Source organism: Perognathus longimembris, chromosome 1, assembly GCF_023159225.1.
Source record: "Perognathus longimembris pacificus isolate PPM17 chromosome 1, ASM2315922v1, whole genome shotgun sequence".
Taxonomy (NCBI): Eukaryota; Metazoa; Chordata; class Mammalia; order Rodentia; family Heteromyidae; genus Perognathus; species Perognathus longimembris.
The window spans coordinates 160,094,197-160,114,226 of NC_063161.1; the positions used below are offsets into that span (position 1 = coordinate 160,094,197).

The window sequence follows — 20,030 nt, forward strand, 5'->3', positions numbered from 1 at the left end:
CCTGAGCCCGCCCCCCCCCAAGACGGAGAGGCTCCCCCCAAGACGGAGAGGCTCCCCCCAAGACGGAGAGGCTCCCCCCAAGACGGAGAGGCTCCCCCCGCCGCCAGCCCCACTCAGCACGGAGAGCAGCCACCGCGAGGGGGAGGGGCGGGACCGCCACACCAGGCTGGGACGTGGACTCACGCGTGGCCCACGCTGGCGCTTCGTGTCGGGGTGTGCGTGGTGTGTGTGTGCGCGCGCGCTTGCTGCAATTTCTTAAACATCTCCTTGAGGATCGGCTCTGTCTCCCGTGGGCGGCGTCCCCCGTGCCGAGACACTTAGCGAGTTAAGACGCGCTCCCAGGCAGGGTAAATAGAAATCTTCACCCACCTCAAAGGGAAACCCTGTGACGGCGGAGGCGGCGCGGAGCGGGGCTCGCGGGGGGCTGTGCTTAGCACCGCTGCCAGCGCCTGGGCCAGGATCTGGAGTGGGGTGGGATGGAGGCCGGTCCCGCCGGCGCGGGGAGGGGCGGCGGGGGCTGACCGCGGCAGCCGGTGGGGCCCGGGGCGGCGCCCGGGCCGGTCCGCGGGGCCCGCACTGCCCCCCTCCGCTGTCTTCTGATTAGGGGGAGCTCAGCGCTCGGGGAGTTGCTGAAGGGAGTAACAAATCCGGCTCTGTTCAGCCAATTCAGCAAAACGCTGCGACCTCGAGCGGGGGGTGACGGATGGACGGGCCGGCCCTGCGTCTCCCTCCGTGGACGGGGCCTCCGTTCCCGGTGGCCTGGCCCCGCGCCGAGCCCCGGTGCATGGATCGCCGCCCCCGCGGCTGTAATTCACGCCCGAGCGCGGCCGGGGCGCCGGGCCCTCCGTCATCTTTACTACGGCTCTCCAGACAGGCCCTGGCGGGGCTGCTCCAGCACGGCTGGCGGCCCTGGGCGGCGTGCAAAGCGGGGACCCCCGGCCGGAGTAGCCCCATCTCTCCCTGCTTCTCCGCTGACCCCCGGAGTCTCACAGATGGGGGCGGGTGGGGGGGAAACGGAGGTTCACAGAGCGGCGCCTCCTCTGGGGTCCTTGAAAGAGCCCCAATCACGGACATGGGGGGCGCGACCTCCTGACACCCCCGGCATCATCCCGACCCACAGTCCCTCCCCCCCCCCCCGCACAGACGCTGCCTGTGCCCCCAGCCCGGCTGGTGTGATTCTCACCAGCTCCCCAGATCCGGGGAGGGGGCCTCTCTAGCTGTTCCCCTGACAGATGAGGACCCCAGCTCAGGGACCCCGGGCTGAGAGCCCAGACGGGGGCCAGCCCAGGCCAGACTGGACCCCCGACTTCCTCTTTCTCATTTAGGAGCAGGAGCCCCGCGGGGCCTGGGGGGGGGTACACAGGGAAGTGGGCTGTGCTGCACCCCTTCCGCAGGCGTGGGGGCGGGGTGGCAGGATGGCTGAGTGGGGAGGCCCAGGTCCGTTGCTCTCCGGGCTGGAAGTTTCCCCAACGCCCGGGGCCCCGGGCAGCAGGGAAGGGCAGAGTCCCAGGTGCCCTGGGCTCAAGGCAGTACCGAGAAGACCCGTGGTATGCGCAAGGTGTCACCCCCGGCTGCAGACCCCAGATCAGAACCGGGGTGTCATCTGGGCTGGCCTGGGCTGCTAGCTAGCTGGTACCCATTAGGCTCCTGAGATTATTTACGCTTCGCTTAATAATTAATTAAAATGACAGCTATGGAATGCTGAGGTTCGTCACTCCCCCCCCCCCCGCCCCCAGTCATAGTTCAGGACTTGGGAGTTACATGCGGCCCACAGCTGCACGCTGGTCAGTGCAGAAAGTTCTGGAAAGCAGACAGATGCCACCGCGCCACGTAGTCCCCAGAGGCCGAGCATGGGGACAGAGGCGGGTGGGGGTGAGACCGCACTACACTGGCAGGGCAGAGCGGTGGCCTGGGCCGGCCCGGCCTAGAGGGGGAGCAGGAGGCCAGGGCCGCCCTGGCAGCCCTCAGCGGGGGCCCGAGCCCCGAGACCGCCTCCGGCCCGTTCTGTTGGGCGGGTGTCTCTGTGGGGGACCGCTCTGCTTCATCCCCCTCCACAGTCACGAGTCCCAGCTCCGCCCGGGCTCCTCCCCTGCCCCACCAGCCATCCCGAGCCCAGAGCTGCCGGGGCGCGCGGGACGGAGGTGACCCCGTGCACAGGACTCGGGTGCCCAGCGGGGCAAGGGCCGGAAGCGACCTCGATGCGCTGCCGGCGGGTTCCCCTCCGTCTCCCACAGGAAGGCGGGTGCCCGGTGACACTGGCGCTCAGACACTGGCGCCCCGGCTCTGATGAGGGCACCTGGTCCGGGGTACCCAGCCTGGCGTGTGCCCCGACCGCCACGGGCACCCGGGATGGACAGATAAGAAGGGGCACCGCGGGACCCCCACACCAGCCACGCGTGAGGCTCAGGACCCTGATCCCAGCCCCCCACGACCCCGACCCCTCCCTCCGCTTCCAGCCGGCTCTGCCCCCACCGGTCCCCGGTCAGACTCCCTCAAAGCAGCTTCCGGCCCCGAGGAGCTGGCCCCGCGGGGGTCACGGGACCTTTAAAACAGCAGTTGCGGGGCTGGGGATATAGCCTAGTGGCAAGAGTGCCTGCCTCGGATACATGAGGCCCTAGGTTCGGTTCCCCAGCACCACATATACAGAAAACGGCCAGAAGTGGAGCTGTGGCTCAAGTGGTAGAGCGCCCGCCTTGAGCAAAATAACTCAGGGACAAAGCCCAGGCTGAAACCCCAGGACTCCCTCCCTCTGTGTCTGTCTGTCTGTCTGTCTGTCTGTCTCTCTCTCTCTCTCTCTCACACACACACACACACACACACACACACACACGAAATAGGTGTCTCTAGCAGTAAGGAAGGCCTGGCTAGGGCCCCTGGGCCTAGGAGCCCACTGGGGGACGGGGGTGGGGGTATCTGCAGTCCACTTGGGGTGGCAAGTTTGGGGACACGGCAGGTGCGGGTCTTCCCCGTGGGGCAGGTGAGCGAGGGGGGTCACTGCCACCCAGCGCCCCGCCGAGGGGCTGCAGCGATTCTTGCTGGAGACGGAAAGGAACGAGGAGGAAGCCGATGAAGAAGCAAGCCCCCCCGCTGTGGCCGTGAGAAATGAGCCAGACTGGAACAGGGGCCCAGACCACCCTCCTCCGGAGCCCTCCCCCGAGACAGGCCGGGAGACACAGGTGGTCCCCCCGTCCCGTCCAGGGGTCCTGGCCAAGCCGCAGCCCTGGGGAAGCCGGCGGGGGCCATCTGGACAGCGCCTCCCTTCCCCTTTGGCTGCACGATACAGGCCCGGGCCAGGAACCAGGCCTGCGGGGGCCCGGAGGCTGCAGGTGTTTCTTGGGCTGACGGTGTGAGAGCCGGAGGCCTCCGCCCTCCCCGCGCTCCGGGAGCCGATGTGCGTTCCAAGGCCGTCTGTGAGCCACACATCTTCCCGGACCTTCGGCTTGATTAGCCTGACCTTCCCAGCTCCGTGTGTGGTATGCAAGCATCTGGAGGCCTGGCCTGCCCCGGACGGGACAGCCCCACCCATCCTCCGCTGCCGTGGGGGTCTCGGTCCCACTGAATATCCACCCTGCCATCCCCCATCTCGGGGACCTTCGGTGAGGCGGGCACAAGCCCTCGGCAGCAACAAGGTCCACGGATCTGAACCAGGGCACAAAGCAGAAGGGCGCCAGGCAATGGAGGGCAGCGCCCACCCCGGGCGGGAGAGGCAGGGCTGCTCCTTACAGGTGGAGCAGTGGGAAGCATTCCAAGGGACAAGAGAGGGAGGCAGGCTAAGGCCAGGTAGGGTTGCACATGCCTGTAATGCCAGCCACTCCTGAGGTGGCGATCAGGAGGCTTGTGATTCAAAGCCGGGGAATAAAGCTAGGGGGATCCCCCTCTCAACACTAGGCCAGACACAGTGGTTCAAGCCTGTAATTCAAGCTGCAAGTCATTCAAGACACACCGGACGCTCCCAGCCCGAGGTTGGCTCTGGGCAAACACTTAGGACGCTACCCCCAAAAATAACTAGAGCAGAGAAGGGCTGGGGGTGTGACTCAGGGAGAACGCCCGCCCGCCTAGCCAGCACAGAGCCCCGGAGAGAGAAGAGGGGAGGGGAGGAGGGAGGGCTCAGAAGAGTTGCCCCGTCTGCTTGGGACCCTCCTCGGGGCCAGGGAGCCGGAAGGCAGATGTGGGCAGGAACTGTGCCCTAGGCCATCGCAGGGACAGACCTCCCTGGGAATGAGCGTCCAGACGGGCTGCTGCCCAGCAGCGCGCCGATCCTCCCTGAACCTGAGAGCAGTGGCCAGAGGGAAACGGAGGCAGGAGAGGGGAGAGTGCCGGTGTGGGACCTCAGGTCAGGGATTCCGCCGCGCCACCGGCCGGTGACTCTCGGAAGGCTTCCCCACCCACAGAAGCACTGCCCGGAGCCCCCTCACCCCCGATCTGAGGAACCACCACAGGAACACAGCCCGACTCTACCCGGCACGCACCCCTCTGCCGTCCACCTGTGCCCGCGGCAGACAGAGCTAGTGGATCACCGCGCCACGCTCTCCCTCGATTCAGTCCCCTCTCCCAGGGCTCTGGCTGGAGAGGCGAAACCCATCCGCCTCCCTGTTGCGCGCTGGGTCGCTGCGTGTCACCCCCGCTCGTTGCTCATTCCGAGGAGCCCGTGGCTCCCGGGCCGGGCCTCCGTGTCCCAGGCACTTGCGGTTTGCTCGACGGGGGGCTGGGGCGGATTCGAGGAGGCGTCCTTGTGTCAGTTTGCCCGGGAGGGGGAGGCCCACGTGCCGGCGGAGGCCCCGGGCTGGGGTTGCGGGGCCGTCAGTAGATCCCCTTCACTCTCTTGTTGTCGGGGTCGAAGGGAGATTTCAGGTGAGCCCGGGCGGCGTAGGACACCCCCATCCGCTCCAGGGCGTACTCCCCGCTCTTCACAAAGTCCAGCGAGACCTGGACACAGAGGGGCCGGGGTCAAGTGTGACCCAGGACCCCACCCCCACAGAGCAGTGGGGTACAGCTCACCTGTCCCCACGCCCAGCCCAGCCCTGTAGAGCCCGGGGCCTAGTGGGGTGCGGGCAGAGCGAGTGCGGGGGTGCGGACGCGTGGTTCCAGACGTGGCCTCCGTGCCTTTGCCTTCCCGGACCGCTCAGGGGCGCCTGCTCCCCCCGCGGGTAGGGGGGGCTTCCGGGGCCACCGGGGGGTGGGGGGGGCTCTCTTGGAATGGTGATTAAGCCCAGGGGCGACTCGGGGGCTCGTCCTGGGGCGTGGGAAGGCCTGGATGGGGCGGGGAAGGACGGGCGTTTCAGGAGCGGGTGGCCCCCGGCTGGTAAAGCCTCCGCGGGGGAGGGCTGGCATCTGCGGAGCCGGCTCACGCCGCAGTGAGAACATTCTAGACGGGCCAGCGGCGGGAGCAGAGTGGGAAGGGGGTGTGGGGCCTGGCACTGCGCCGAGGCGGCTCAGCGTCCTGCACCCCCGACGTCGAGGCTTGGCCCCCTCGGCCACCTTCCTTATAAACCCACCCGGGAGCCGCGGGAAGGGCAGGCGTGAGCGCTGCCCCGTCCCCACCCCCGACGAGGAGGGGGCGGAGCTCCCCGCAGCGCGGGCACGGCGGGGCGGTGAGGGCGTACCGGCTGGCCGCTGGGGTCAGAGACGTAGCCGTAGGCGACGGTCTTGTCCAGGGCGAAGCCGAAGTCCGCCCTCCGGACGTGGCCCACCACCTGGCCGTTCCTCCAGATGGCCTCCAGGCCGAACATGGGCACTTTCCTAGGAGAAGCAGCCGACGCTGGCGCCTCAGGCCCCAGGGAGGAGCCCCCCGCACACCGTCCCGGGGAGCTGTGCCTGCCGGAGCCCGGCCCCTGGGCCCCCCGGGCACCCCCCCCCCCGGCTCCGGGCCGCCGGATGACCAACTCTACAGATGCCAGCACCCAGGTGACAGGTGGCACTGGGTGGCATCCGCGGGCCCTCGGGACCCAGCCCTCCCCCCCCCCCCGAAGGCAGGCCGCGTGGGCCTGGCTCCCCGCAGTGACACGCCCTGAGTCACCCTCGGCAGGCAGGGTCGCGGATCCGGGCCCACGACAGGGCCGCTCTCTCCTTCTCCGCCACAGAACCGGGTGGGTGTGAACCCCCTAGCCCCGGCCCCCCTTTGTGGTTCCTCGCGACTGGAACAGGTCAGGACATGGCAGCCCGTCCCCATGAAGGACGAACGCCGGTCCCGTGTCCCCGCCACGGACCCCTGCGGGGCCCCCATGACAGAGCTCTGGCCCTGGAGGTGGGGGGCGTCACATCTGCGGGGTGACCCCCTCCGGCCGGGCCTCCGTCTCCCCATCCACAACGGCTGCTGTGTGACTGCTGGGAGCGGCCGGGGGAGGGGCCGTGGCTGGGGCCAGCAGAGCCCCCCTCCCCCCCCGCCCCCCGGGGGAAGGTACTCACTCCTCCACCGTGAAGCCCACCAGGCGGCGGCGGAGGCCCGCGGCCCGCTGCGCCTCCAGCGCCTCCCGGCCCAGGAAGGGCACCGGGGACTTGAGCTTGCACGTGAAGGCCAGGCCCGCCTCCAGGGGGCTGTCGTCCGGCCGGAGGTCTGCATGCCAGTGTCGGTAGCCTGGGGGGGGCGGGCGGGGGGCACCGGGTCAGTGCGGGGCTGAGTGGGGGGGGGACAGGCTCCTTGGAAGACCCAGGTGGGTGCTGCCCAAGCCCCGCGCCCTCCAGGCCAACCTGGACGGACATGCCAGGGCGGGAGCTCCGGGGCAGAGGCCCCCCTTTCTACCCCGACTCTCCCCTTCTCACAGAGGCCTCTGGCAGTACGGGCCGGGCCCCGGGCTGGAGCCCCAGCAACGGAAACTTTGAAAAGCCGCGAATCTGTCAGAGAACCCACGTGCTGAATTCAAATCCTGCCCCGGCCCCGGTGCCCTGGCCCAAGATGGCGGCCGGCCGCGTCCGTGCGCGCGGGCCCCGGGGTCCGCCCGGAGGAGGCCGGCGGGGCGGCGGCGAGCCGGGCCGCGGATCGAAGCCCTGGGGGAGCCCGGGCGGCACCCAGGGCCACCCACGCCCCGCGCTCACCTTTCTCGATGCTCAGGGAGTCGATGGCGCGGTAGCCCGCGTTGACCAGGCCGTGCCGGGCGCCCGCCGCCATCACCGCCCGGTACACGGACACGCAGGCCTCCCTGGGGACGTGCAGCTCCCAGCCCAGCTCCCCCACGAAGGACAGCCTCAGCGCCCGGACCTGCGGGGCGAGGCCGCGGCTCAGGCGCGCGCTTCCCGGCTCTTCCCTCCCCAGCGCCGTCCGCGGTGGGCCCTGGGCCCGCCGGGTCCCATCACCTCCCGGGAACGGGTCCTCCAGGGCGGCCTCAAGGGCCCCCACCCTCCTCTGAAAACCTTTAGTCGAAGGAAGGGCGCCCTGGGGACGAGGGTGCCTATGTGGCCCTCGGCCCCCGACCTTCTCAGTGACCCGAGCGGGGTCCCCTGGGGTCAGACAGGCGACCCACAGCCAGGGTGGGGACACGGCGTGTCCAGACATCCGGCTTAGGTCCCTGTCACACAGCTGCCCGGCGTCCAGTGCTTGACCTCCAGGGACCTTCTTCACCCTCCCGGTGTCCCCACGGGGAAGGCCGAGGCCGGGATCCCACAGCTCAGTGAGGGGCGGGAAGCCCGGAAGACTCCAGAAGGATGGAGGAGAGAGGGGCTGGAAGGTTGCACAGAACTGAAAGGCAGGAAGGTCTCTGCGGCGCCCGAATGCACGGGTTCGGTGCAGAAGCGGCGCGACCGAGCCATCGGCGGCCGGGCTCCGGACACGCTAATCACCGCCACCGACAGACGGGATTCTGCACGCTTTGGGAGCCACACACATTTGCTCTGAGCTGCCATCCGCCGGGCCTCTCAAACGACTCGGAACGACTCGGAAAATGGAGTGCGGATGGTTCCTTGTCTCCCCAGGGCAGGCTGGGGCCCGGCACAGGCTGTCTTGTCAACGGGATTCTAATTTTAGCCAGCCCGTGGAGGAGCGTGGGGGCGCAAACCTAGTCTCATTTTGAAACAGGAAAAAAAAATAATAATTTGAAAGTGCACCCGTGAACAGCCCCATGGTTACAGGTCTCTGTTCAGACACGGTCCTTACCGGGGAACAGCAGCCTCGTTTCTCCCAAGCGGGGGGCCCCAGAAGGAGGGGACAGGGGTAAGAACAAAGGCCCCAGACTCAGGTGCAGCCCCGCCCCTGCCCCTGATTGGCCAAGCCTCCCTCCCAGGCCCGCCTCATCTAATTGACGGCTGAGGACAGGGCTTAGAGAAAGCAGAGCCTGGTACACAACTGTCTGTCGGTGGAGGGATCCATCCTGTGGAAGGCTGATGGGAAGAATCTTAAGTCAGATTTTATTTAAATCTTTTTCTTGCCTTCGGGATTTAAAAAAAAATACCTTGGAATTAATAAATCATTTCAGCCAAGCTTCAGGATATAAAGCCAACACAGAAGAGTTTGTTTCTGATGTGTTTCTACAAGCTAGCAATGACCCATCTGAAGAAAGAAAGGAAAACTACTCCATTTACAACAACATCGGAAAGAACAACATACCCAGGAAGCCCACGTTCGCGGGCTGGACGGCTCCCCGGGGTGAAGCCGTCCACCATACCCGGTGGCCTACAGACACCCACGGCACTTACTTTGCAGAAATACGAGGGTGAAACAAAAAAAAAAAAAAACCGACACCGAAATCCATTTGTAATCTCAAAGAATCCAAATGGCCAAGTCATTTTGGAAAAAAAACAAGCAAGTTAGATTCACTCCTCCTGATTTTAAACCATGCTAGACCCAAGCTATACAACCGCGACAGCACGGGAGAGCCAAGAAGACCGACGGCAGCATCCAAGAGCGCACCCGGAGAGGAACCCGCACCGCACCGACGCGACCAACTGACCCCCGACGAGAGCGCCACACACAGCCCGGAGGGTCACTCGGGCTCGGCTGACCTCCGTCCAGCCGCCCTGTCCTCACACTCGCGTGGCAAGGGGACTTCCCCGTCCCCGACCACCCGAACGGTGTCCGTCCGGAGAACCACGCCCCAGGCCTCAGCCCCCTCACACCCCGCGGCGATCCGAGGCCTCGACGGAGTCTCACGGCTCCTGGCGAAGGCAGCTTTCGGGCAGCGGCTGCCACCCAGTTGGCGGGTGCCCACCCTGTAAATGCCTCGGATTCTCTGGCCAGCATGTCACGGTTCATCTAATGTGTGTCACGTAAGGCCACTCCAGCCTGAGCTAATCCAGTCCCGGCAGCACCACAGCCGGGGCTCCTCAGCACCAGAAAACGGGACGTGAAATTCATTCGCAGAAGAAAATTTACTTATCGCCTTGGCCCGTGATGGCTTCCAACCCAGGGCTGTTGCTTTGCTAAGAAAGGCCTGTCCTCGGGGAGGGGGGCTGTCCCCAGCGAGGGGGCTGTCCCCAGAGAGGAACTGTCCTCGGCCTTGAGGGGCTGTCTCAACTAAAGGGAGACTTCCTTCTCTCCTCAGCCAAGGTGCTGGGAACGCCATGTCTGCCCAGTACTGGCCGCACTGAGCTCCGGGAGACTCACCAAGAAAGCGCTTCCCACTGGACATCTCGCTGGCTTTGAGGCAAATGTTTGGGGAACCGGGACAGCTGGTCCGTTGGCTCCCAAGTGGACCATGGCCTCCCCCAGCCCCTTCCTCCTCCAAGAATCCCAGGATTGTGGCCATGGGCAGAGACCCAAGCATTCAGAGAAGCGCTATTGCACAACAGTAGTGAGGCACGGCTGGGCACGGCCAAGTCCTCCGTCGTGAGCGGAGGTCGCTGACCTGACGAGGTCACGGGGGGCTGGGGGGGGGGGGGCCTCGGGCCCGGCTCCACAGTCCTCGGCTCTCACCTCCTTCCCCCAGTCTCAGCTCAGCCAGGCAGGGGTGCTGACGGTGCAGGCCCTCCGGCCCCTCTCCCACCGCTGGTAGGCCGAGAGCCAATCAAACTCCTGTGAGTACTTGGCCCAGCCCCGGAGCCTCTGCACACAGACCCACAGTTCGACACGTGCTCGAGCCCGCACAAGACCGTGCGGGAGAATACGAAATTCCCCCTAGAGTCCAGGGAGATTCGGCACCTGGATAGAGTGCGATCCTTCCTGGCCCGGTGTGTCTGTGTGTCTGTGTCTGTGTGTGTCTGTGTGTGCCCATATCGGGGCTCGAACCCAGTGCCTGGATGCTCTCCCTTAGGAATCGTGCTCAAGCCTGGCTCTCAACCACTTGCGGGACGGCTTCACGCCCAGCTTTTCGGTGGTTAGTCGGAAATGGGTTCCCCAGGCTTTCCTTCCCCACTTGGGCCCTGGGTCCTCAGGCCTCGGCCTCCTGAGCAGCTGGGGTTCCAGGAGTGACCTGCTGGCACCTTGCTTCGGGAAGGATTCTGAACGACCCCGAGGCCTGGAGCAGTCGCTGGGGACGCGGAGGCCGGGAGGCCAGGCTCAGAAGGCTCTGGCTCCCAGCCCAGCCAGGGCCCCCCCAGAGGGACGTCCGGACGCTGCGGAGCCTGGAGCTGCCCAGCTCCGAGCGCCCTACCCTCTCTGGACCCGGCAAGTCGCCGCTGCAGGAAGGAGGCAGGAAGCGAGCTAGACAGACCCCCCCCCCCTTCCTGAGCCCAGGGCAGCCCCCGGAGAGGAAGGCGGCGGGGGGGGGGGGGAGCCCGAGCGGCTGGCGCTCCGTGCTCTCTCTCTGGCACCACTCTCCTCCCGTTGTTTAATCTGCCAAGGGGCCCCGGGTTACCCCGGGGGCCTGGGGGACCTCTGCAGGCTGAGGTCTTGCTCCCCACGAAGATTCCTTTTTCCCACCAAACCCCTGGATGACCACGTCTTTAGGTTGTCAGGATGGGGGTGGGGCCTGCAGGTGGCGGGATGTGGGGGGGGGGCGGTGAACCCTGACATTGACGACCTGCTGCAGAAGGTCCGGGGGGTGGAGGCCGGGGGCCCACCACCAGCGCGCCCCCCCCCCCGCTGCAGCGGGGGCACCGAGGGGCCTGCGTGCGCCCGGCGCCCAGCCCCAGCCCTGGTTTATTTCTTTGCCGCAGCTTCCGCCCCCGCGCCCCCCCACACCCCGGCGCCCTGTGGCCGCGAGCACCTACCAGGTGGCCGGCAGCCCTGAGCAGCCGGTGCGTGGAGAAGGGGAAAGCCTCGTCGCTCAGGTCGGCATCCACCACCTCCTGGAGAATGGCCCGGCTGCAACGAGGACAGAGGGGGTGGGCGAGCCGGGTGGGGGTACGCCGCCCACCCCCCCCCCGGGCCGCAGGAGCTCAGGCAGGAGAGCCGCCTCCCTCACGCCGCGGGGGCGCGCTGGCCTCCGGCAGGGAAACCGAGGCGGCGCGTCCACGTGTCACATCCCCCCCGAGCCGCCACCGACGGCCGTCCAGAGGGGCCGTGGCTGCCCCGGCCTCTGCTTTAACCACAGGGCAGAGCTGGGCGGCAGGCGCGGCCCCGACGGGAGCCCCGGACGCCACCCTCCCCCACCCTTACCGCGCCACGTCCCGTCTGCGGCGCGGCAGTCACCAGGAGGGGAACGGCACGCGCTCTCTCTCTCTCTCTTTCTCTCTCTCTGTCCTCCTCCTAGTGGACTGTCCCCTGCCCCACGTGGCTGGAATATTCTGGAACTCTGACGCACTCCCCTCTCAACCGCACCATGCCACACGTGTTCTCTGGTCTCTGCAGGCGGGTCCTCCCTTTACCTCCACTCCCTACCCGGGACCCCACAAGAGCCGCGCCCCAGGCCTCCCGTGCCCCCCCCTCCCGCCCTCCATCAGGCTCCATGTGCATCCAGCCCCTTGTCACCCCTCCACGCTTGGCTCCGCGGTCCCCTCCTCCAGGCAGCCCCCCAGGACGCCCCGAGCTGAGGTCACATGTCACACGGTCCCGCCAGGAGCCTTTCCCACTCGGGTCTGCCCCACTCGACCCACAGGCCCCCCTGCCATCGGGACCCCCGCACCCCACACGCCCGGCACACGGAGGGAGATCGGTGACCGGGACCGAGCGCAAACACCCGGACTCGGCACGGCGGCACGAGCCTCTCCTTGGCAGGCCCTGCCCCCCCCGCCCCCCGCTCTGCCCACCCGGGGTCCCCTGGGGCGCCCGGGCTGTCTGGTGGCCACTGATCAGAAGCGCATCCAACCCTCACCCCCACCCTCCGGAGCCGCGAGCGAGCGAGCTGCCACCCACGCCCGCCCGAGGTGCTCAGCCGCGCCGCGGTGCCTGCCAAGATCCTTACGTAACCCCGGCCCCCCCCCACCCCGCTTCCCACAGCCCCCCCCCCCCCCAGCGCAGCGCGGTGAAGGCTGCCTCTGGGGCTCCGAGGCTCCGGCAGCCACGGGGGAGGAAGAGGGCTGGGCCGACAGGGCGGCTGGTCTGTGATCCCACCCGGGGGGGGGGGGAGGGAGGCCAGAGTGCCCTCCCCCTCCCCACCCTGTGGGGCTCCAGGGGCCCCCCCGCCCCAGGGTCTGCGTCCAAGCAGGGGCTCTGACCACGCCACCCCAGCCCGGCGGGGACAGGACGCTCCTGCTCAGAGGCCCAGAGGCACGCGCCCCCACTCCAGCCGTGGCCTCTCGGCTGCGCCCAGCCTGGCCCCCTGGAGGGACCCCGAAAGGACGCTCCCGACCATCCCCGGTTCAACCTCACGTCAAGGCCTGGAAGTCCCATGGTGCCTAGCGGCTGGCCCGGGATGGCTTTTTCGGAAGGTTCGGTCCGCACAGTGCTTCCACTGGCCCGGGTGCTGGGCTAAGTACTTCCCACAGCACTCGGCTAGCCGCCCGCGGGGGGTGCCGTGGTCGTCCGTGTGGGCAGCTGAGCGCGGGCAGGAGGGGTGAAGGAGGCGGCCGGAGGCAGAAAGCTGGGAGCCGCGGGGGCTTTGCGGGGAGGCAGGGCGTCCCGGGGGGCTAGCCTCGCTGGGCCCCATCCCCTTCCTCCTTCCTCCACACCACTCTCCCTCCCCACGTAAAGATGCCCCCTCCCCGCCTCGCCCTGCAGGGTCCCCGGGGGCCAGGAGCAGAGCCTCCCTTCCAGCTCCACAGGGACGGCAGAGCCCACAGCCCGGGCAGCGTGGCCAGTGGAGAGACTGTGACCCAGCTGGGGGGGGCAGTGGCGGAGGACACCCCTCCTCTTCCTGGGGACCCTGAGGAAGGGGGAGCTGGCCCCGTGGGGAGCCTTCCCGGATCTGGGAAGTGAAGGCTGGGAGCAGCCCCTCCCTCTGGGGTGAGGTGGGCAGTGAACCCACCGGCCATAGAAGAGGGGCCCCAGAGGCCTTCCGTGGGGCTGAAGATCCCTGAGCCCCACTTCTCACCCTTTCACCCCGAGAAACCTGTGCCTTCCTCCTCCCCCTCCTCCTCCTCCTCCTCCTCCTCTTCCTTCCCCCCCACCCCCTAGGGAGGCACAGACAGCACCCCTGGCTGGAGTCTGGCTTGGGGGCTTAGACCAAGCCGCCAGTAGCTAAGAGGCTTTTCCTCACCTGGACGGGCCCTGGATGCTGATCATGCCCAGGTCCTCCGAGCTGTCCACCAGCTGGCACCGAAACTTCCGGTCCTGGAGCACCGTGGTGATGTGGGACCAGTTGTGCTGGGCCGCGGCCCCGCCCACAGCCAGGTAGTAGCCGTCCCCTAGGAGAGGGGCACCCAGACTCAGGAGAGCCCCCCGCAGGGCCCCGCCACGGCCTCAGCCTCGTGGGGAGGACGGCCCGCTTGCCCCAGCCCACCGGCCCCGCTGTGCCTCTCTGTGCCCGGCTCCCCACAGGCTCCGGCCGGGCCGAGCTTCCGCAGACCCCATGGACCTCTCGTGGGAGCCAGGGAGAGGGTCACCTCCTCCGGGAAGCCCTCCTGTCCCTCCCCACAGAGCCTTCACTGGCCCGAGCCCTGGACTCGCCCAAGGCGCTGTGTCCATCCCTTCCCCCTGTCTCCCCACGGCCGGGGCTGCAGCCGGTCCCCACACCTGACACCTCCTCCCTTGGGGTCAGCGCCCAGGGTCACCACTGTCCCCGGGCATCTGCTGCTGGGGACAGGCCTCGCTCCCCCCGGCCTCTCCCGGACGCGGCTGGCTGGCCCTCCGTTCTCACCGCCCTGAGCCTCCGTGCTCCCGTCGGTTAAACAGGCAAAACCACAACCCCTGGCCTGGCGAGGGAACGCCGCCGACGAGAGGCGGCCACGGCCCGCCTGCCTCCAGCCGAGCCAGGAAGACAAGCTGTCCCCAGAGGCCCCGACCCCGGTCCGGCGACCGAGGGACCCTGGAATCCTGGACATCTTTGGGCCCAGGACAGACACCCCAGCCCCACCCTCTCCCGAGCATTCGCCCACACTGCGGTCGGAAGGCCGGGCTTCCGGGCAGTTCCACCCCTCTGGCTACCCCACGGCTCTCCCCGGAGGGCTGGAGGGGGCCGAGAGCGGGCAGCCTGCAGCCGCGGCTCTGCCCCGGCCGCCCTCCAAGCCGCCCCTGCAACCGCAGCCCTGCAACCACGCGCAGAGGCTCCAAGCCCGCTGGCGGCCCAGGCTGGGTCCCCTTCCCAGCCGACAGGGCGGAGGGCGGGCTGGGCCAGGGCTCCCTCCCTCCCAGCAGACAGGGCGGAGGGCGGGCTGGGCCAGGGCTCCCTCCCTCCCAGGCTCCACCCCTTGTCTCCGGCCCGGCACTGGGTGCACCGGGCGGGCCGGGCCTGGATCTTTCTCCGCCCTCTCCAGCACGCGGGGTGTGTGTTCTGCCGGCCTGCAGGTTTGCCTTCTGTCCTATTTTAGGTATGGAATGAAGATCGTGTGGAATTACTTCTAGGACCCGCAGGTGCCAGCCACACCAACTTGGTCCCTCGTAGCCAGCTCACTGCATCCCCTTCACTGCCGGCGCGCCCAGGCCACGTGTGTAATGAACACGCGTGTTAAGCACATGCACAGTCGACGTCACGCACGGTCATCACGGGAGCGAAAGCCAACGGCGCAGGAGTCACTTCCCCGCGGCTCAGAGGTGTCCGGGGTCACCCTGCGCCCCATCGCACCCACCAAGGTGTCCTCCAGAGTCCTCGGGAAGGGTCCCCCCCCCAGCATCCTGGAGGGGGGAGCGTTGACAAGCATCTTTCTGATGGCTCCTCTTTGTAAGGGGGCTAGCAAGGGAAACTGAGGCTCAGGCTGCTTCTCAGGCTCCACGCCACCCCCCCCCCCCGCCTCGCTCTTGCCTGCTTCTCTGCAGCAGCTCAGGGGAGCAGATCCCCGGGTCCCCTTTCCCAGACGGGAAAGCCGGGGCTCGGGGGAGACCCACACTCAGATGGTGGCCGTGAACGGGCCAGGGTTCCAGGACCTGCGGTCTCGAGTGAGTCCCTCGGCCTGTCCCCAGCTGGGCTGGCTGCTCTGAGATGGCACCTGCCGGCTACCCCTGGACCTCCCCCACCCTGGGCCAAGGGCCAAGGCCCCGCCAGCCCGTGCTCAAGGGAGGACCTGCTCTCCTCTGGCTGGCCTTTCTGCTCGCCCCCTTGGCCTCTGTCCACCGGTTCGAATGTCCACCCCCTTCCAGTTGGCTTCTTCTACCCACCTTCAAGGCTCAAGCCAAATACCGTCTCCTCCAGGAAGCCCTCCTCCCCCGACTCGGCCCCTTCCAGGACTCCCGATGGCTCCTTCCTCTTTCCCAGCCCCCACCTCTTCCCCTTGAGCTTACAAGGCCTCTCCCTGCGCCCGGTGTCCACCCAGGGCAGGGTGGGGTCTGGGCCCCCCAAAGCCCTGCAGATAATCACTGGAGGAACTTAGGGAGGCGGAGCTCCTTAGTGAACGAGCATCTGCGCACAGTCTGACGGAGCCACCGTAACGCTGCTGGGGGGCAAGACTGGTCCCCATCCACCCCACAGCCGCAGACGGTCCACGGCTGAGCCCGTTACTCCTGTTCTTAGCAGCAGGCAGAGGCCCCCGGGCCCCAGCGCACACAAAGAACCCCATGGGCAGCAGCAAACCACTCTGCCCCCTGCAGCCCTGCCTCAGTGTCCCCAGCCTCTACTTTTCTTCTCAACACTGGTGACCTCCTGTGATACCCTGTGTCGTCTTCCCACCTGAAAGATAAGCACCACCTGGCCAGAAAGAAACTTCTCTGGCTCTTTGTTGTGGCCTTGTGGCCTCCGGCTGAGCCAGATACACAGCGGGTTCTTAAAAACTGTGTCTGTGCGACACGGGCGGCTCACACCTGGAATCCCAGCTACTCGGGAGGCTGCGATGTGAGGATCGCGGTTCAAAGCCAGTGTGGGCAGGAAAGCCCACGAGACTCCTATCTCCAATTAATCACTCACAAGCCAGAAGTGGCGCGGTGGCTCAAAGTGGTAGAGCATTAGCTTTGAGCCAAAAAAAAACCCCACACCTAGGAACAGTGCCCGGGCCCTGAGTTCAAGCCCCATGACTGACACAAACAACTGTGACGGGAGGCAGGGTGCTCGCCAGGAGTGCAGCGCAGGACTCGGCGCAGAGAGCCTTGACGAGGTCCCGTGGGGGACCAGCGTGGGGTGCGGGGGAGCCGGGAGCGGCCTGAGCTTCTGTGAACCGAGGGGTGGGACCGGGCGTGCTGGGTCAGGACCGAAGGGCTGAGCTGCCCACCCCTCGGGGCGGAGCCCAGGGGTGGAGGGGTGCAGAGGCCCGCGGGTTCCAGCCTGGGCACCGGAGAGGGAAGGTACCCGGAAGCCGAGAAGGCAAGTCGGGCACGGACGTCCAGGGAGGGGAGGGGCTGACCTCCGGGCAGGACGCCGGGCCTCCTCCTGCCCCGCGTGGCCCGGCTGAACGCGTCCACGCTGAGACCGCCCCGCAGTGCCGCCGGACCCACCGGTTAAAAGACCTAATGGCTGAGTGCGGAGCGCAGCAGCGCCACCAGCTGACTGGAGCTTGCATTCAGACTGAACCACGCGCTCGATCTCCAGGGCCCGGGCCCAGTGGGCCCGGCAGGGGATTACAGAGCTGCCCTCCGCAGCCTTTCCCAGTCCCGCCAGTGACCCTCCCTCCCCGCGGCAGGCTGGGGCTATGGCAACCCCGCTACCCACAGCGTCTCCTACCTTCAAAGGCAGGGGCCAAAGGGAAGGACTGGGGGCCCGGGGCCAGGCGGCTGACTGTCAGGTCACTCTCCGTGCCGCCCCGATGGTTCAGCATGCAGGTGTACACCGTGGAGCCTAGGTGAGAGGAACTCAGGTCTGTGCCAGCCCTGGAGATGTCAGCCACAGGCGAGGCAGCCGCTCGCTACAATCTGCAGAACTCCAGGACAGAATCTGGAGGACCCATTGCTAGAATCTGGAGAATTCCTGGGCTAGAATCTGGAGAAGCCCAGGCTAGGATCTGAAGAACTTCCAGGCTAGGATCTGAAGAATTCCCAGGCTAGAATCTGGAGAAGCCCAGGCTAGAATCTGAAGAACTTCCAGGCTAGAATCTGGAGAAGCCCAGGCTAGAATCTGGAGAATTCCTGGGCTAGAATCTGGAGAAGCCCAGGCTAGAATCTGGAGAATTCCCAGGCTAGAATCTGGAGAAGCCCAGGCTAGAATCTGGAGAAGCTCTAGCTAGAATCTGGAGAATTCCCAGGCTAGAATCTGGAGAAGCCCAGGCTAGAATCTGAAGAAGCTCTGGTTAGAATGCAGAGAATTCCCAGGCTAGAATCTAGAGAACTTCCAGGCTAGAATCTGGAGAATTCCCAGGCTAGAATCTGGAGAATTCTCTGGCTAGAATCTGGAGAATTCCCTGGCTAGAATCTGGAGAATTCCCTGGCTAGAATCTGGAGAATTCTCTGGCTAGAATCTAGATAATTCCCAGGCTAGAATCTGGAGACGCCCAGGATAGAATCTGGATAATTCCCTGGCTAGAATCTGGAGAAGCCCTGGCTAGAATCTGGAGAAGCCCTGGCTAGAATCTGGAGAAGCCCTGGCTAGAATCTGGAGAAGCCCTGGCTAGAATCTGGAGAATTCCATGGCTAGAATCTGGAGCAGCCCAAGTCCCGAGCAATATCGGCAGAGTAAGCGGCCACGTGGTTGGACAGTGGGCAGTAAGTCGTGGACAGGGTGGATGATGGGCTGATGGAGGGATGGATTGGGGCGGGGCGGATGGTGGCTGGCTGGCTGGACAGATGGACAGACGGATGGAGGGATGGATGGGGGGCGGAGGGGGCAGATGGAGGTATGGGTGAAGGGGGAGGGGAGAGTGATAAATGGATGGATGGGGTGAGGGAGAGGTGGACGGGGGAGCGGGGGAGGTGACAGGCAGGGGTGCCAGGGAGGAGAGGATGGAGAAATGAGGCGACAGGTGGCAGACGGGTAGAAGGGGATGCATGAAGGGCAGGGGGTGGGCGGGTGACGAGGTGGGGGGAAGGGCTAAGGGGGCGTCACAGGGCTGAGCGGGAGGCGCTGGTGGGGGTGGGTGGGTGGGTCACTGGACGGCGCGATGGGGCGGCCTGTCGATGCCCGAGCCTCCGCGGCCTCATTTGGACACAGGGTCTCTGTTAGCGTCTGTGCCGGGAGGTCACTGTGGCAGGCCCCCGTTCAGCATGGCTGCCGTCCTCGTCAGAGGGAAAATGGCAGACGCCGGGGTGGCTTCAGAGACGCGTGGAGGAAGCGGCCGCCTCGGGGCAGGAGGGGCTCCGGCCGGTGCCTGGGCCCCGCCAGCGCCCTCTCCTGAGCACCCCCGGCCTGCGGGACTAGGGGGCGAGCCGCGGCTGCTCCGTGGGGCCGCGGTTATGTGTGTGGGGCTCGGGGAGGGCTTCCACGGGAGACAAACGCCGGGGAGGGCGCGTGGGCTCGGGGACGGGAAGGGTGCGCGAGATGGCGGGTGGGCGGGTGATAAGAAGGAGAAAAAAAGAAGAAACGAACATCCCAAATAGCACAGGGGATGTAGTATGCTAAAATTATTCACTGTGTATCCGAAATCCAAATGGAGCGGGGTGTGCCCTGGAGTTGTTATTCCAGCAGCCCTGTGAGAGAAAGGACCCTGGGCGGATCAGAGAGGCCACCGAGGGCAACAGAAGGAAGCGGCAAGGGAAGAGAAGGGGGGGGAGGGAGGGAGGGAGGGAGGGAGGGAGGGAGGGAGGGAGGGAGGGAGGGGCGCAGGAAGGAGGTCGGTCCCAGGGCTGGGGCCCAGCAGGAGGCAGAAGGGGCTAAACAGGGATGCAGGCTGGGCCCGGGAAGAACCCGTGGACTCCCACTTCCCGCCACCGCACCTCTGTGCCTGGGCTGGCTCTGCGGAGCTCCAGCCGGGGGGCGGGAGTCAGGGGCGTGGGGGCCGCCCAGCCCAGGCCCATACCTGGGGGTCTGTGGACGTCGGCGGAGAACAGCCAGTCTGCAGCCTTCCTGGCATCGGCACCGAGCAGGTAGAACTTCCCGAAGTAGGACATGTTGAACACGGCAGCTGCCCCCCGACAGGCCAGACACTCCTTCTGGATCTGAAAAGCCCCGCCGGGGGTGAGTGGGGTCCAGAGGCCGTGGGGCGCATGCTGCCCCTTAGCCTGTGGGGGCTGGGCTCTTCCTGCGCCTCCCTCCTGCCCTGCCCGGCTCAGAACACCCCAGGACACGCTGTTCCCCATCACCGACTCGGAAATTCAGGAGCACCGAGATGATATCAAGCAGGCTCTCTGAGCACCGCAGAGTTAAATTCAAAATCAGCAGTGGAGGAGAAATTAGGAAATCCATGAATAGGTGGAAAATAAACAAGACATTCCTAAAGGGAAACTCACAAGGGGGATTAGAAGCCACTGTGGGAGAGGTAAAAATGAAAAACAACTTGCCAGTGCTAGTGGTGGCAAAAGGGGGGGCTTGAAGATGCTGTATGAGAGAAGAAAATCTCCAACTAACAGCCAACCTTGCATGCTGAGGAGCGAGAAAAAGAGCAAACAGAAGAAAAGAGCAACGAGGACGCATGCAAAATTAAAAGGAATCAAAACAGAAATGTCAACTGAGCCAAAAATCAGTCCTGGAAGAGATCAACCAAACTGGTATACTCTTAGATACAGGGACCCAGAGAGGAGACTCTGTAAAGCCCAACCCAGTAAGTCCTGGGAAATGAGTACTTGCTGGAGGGAAAGGTGGGGCCGAGGGGAGCGGAGTAGAGGGATGGAGGGGGAA

The 20,030-nt window shown here is 66.3% G+C and overlaps 1 protein-coding gene across 1 annotated transcript in view; it reads right to left on the minus strand.

Annotated features, from left to right (window-relative positions):
- Positions 1-4,794: 4,794 nt before the first annotated feature.
- Positions 4,795-20,030, minus strand: part of Sardh (sarcosine dehydrogenase) — a 42,623-nt gene continuing 27,387 nt past the window's right edge. The window contains 8 exon segments of the mRNA XM_048348851.1: positions 4,795-4,926; positions 5,604-5,739; positions 6,406-6,574; positions 7,033-7,195; positions 11,077-11,170; positions 13,443-13,590; positions 16,989-17,102; positions 19,213-19,351. Coding sequence (XP_048204808.1) covers positions 4,801-4,926; positions 5,604-5,739; positions 6,406-6,574; positions 7,033-7,195; positions 11,077-11,170; positions 13,443-13,590; positions 16,989-17,102; positions 19,213-19,351 — 1,089 coding nt within the window. The 3' untranslated portion in view covers positions 4,795-4,800.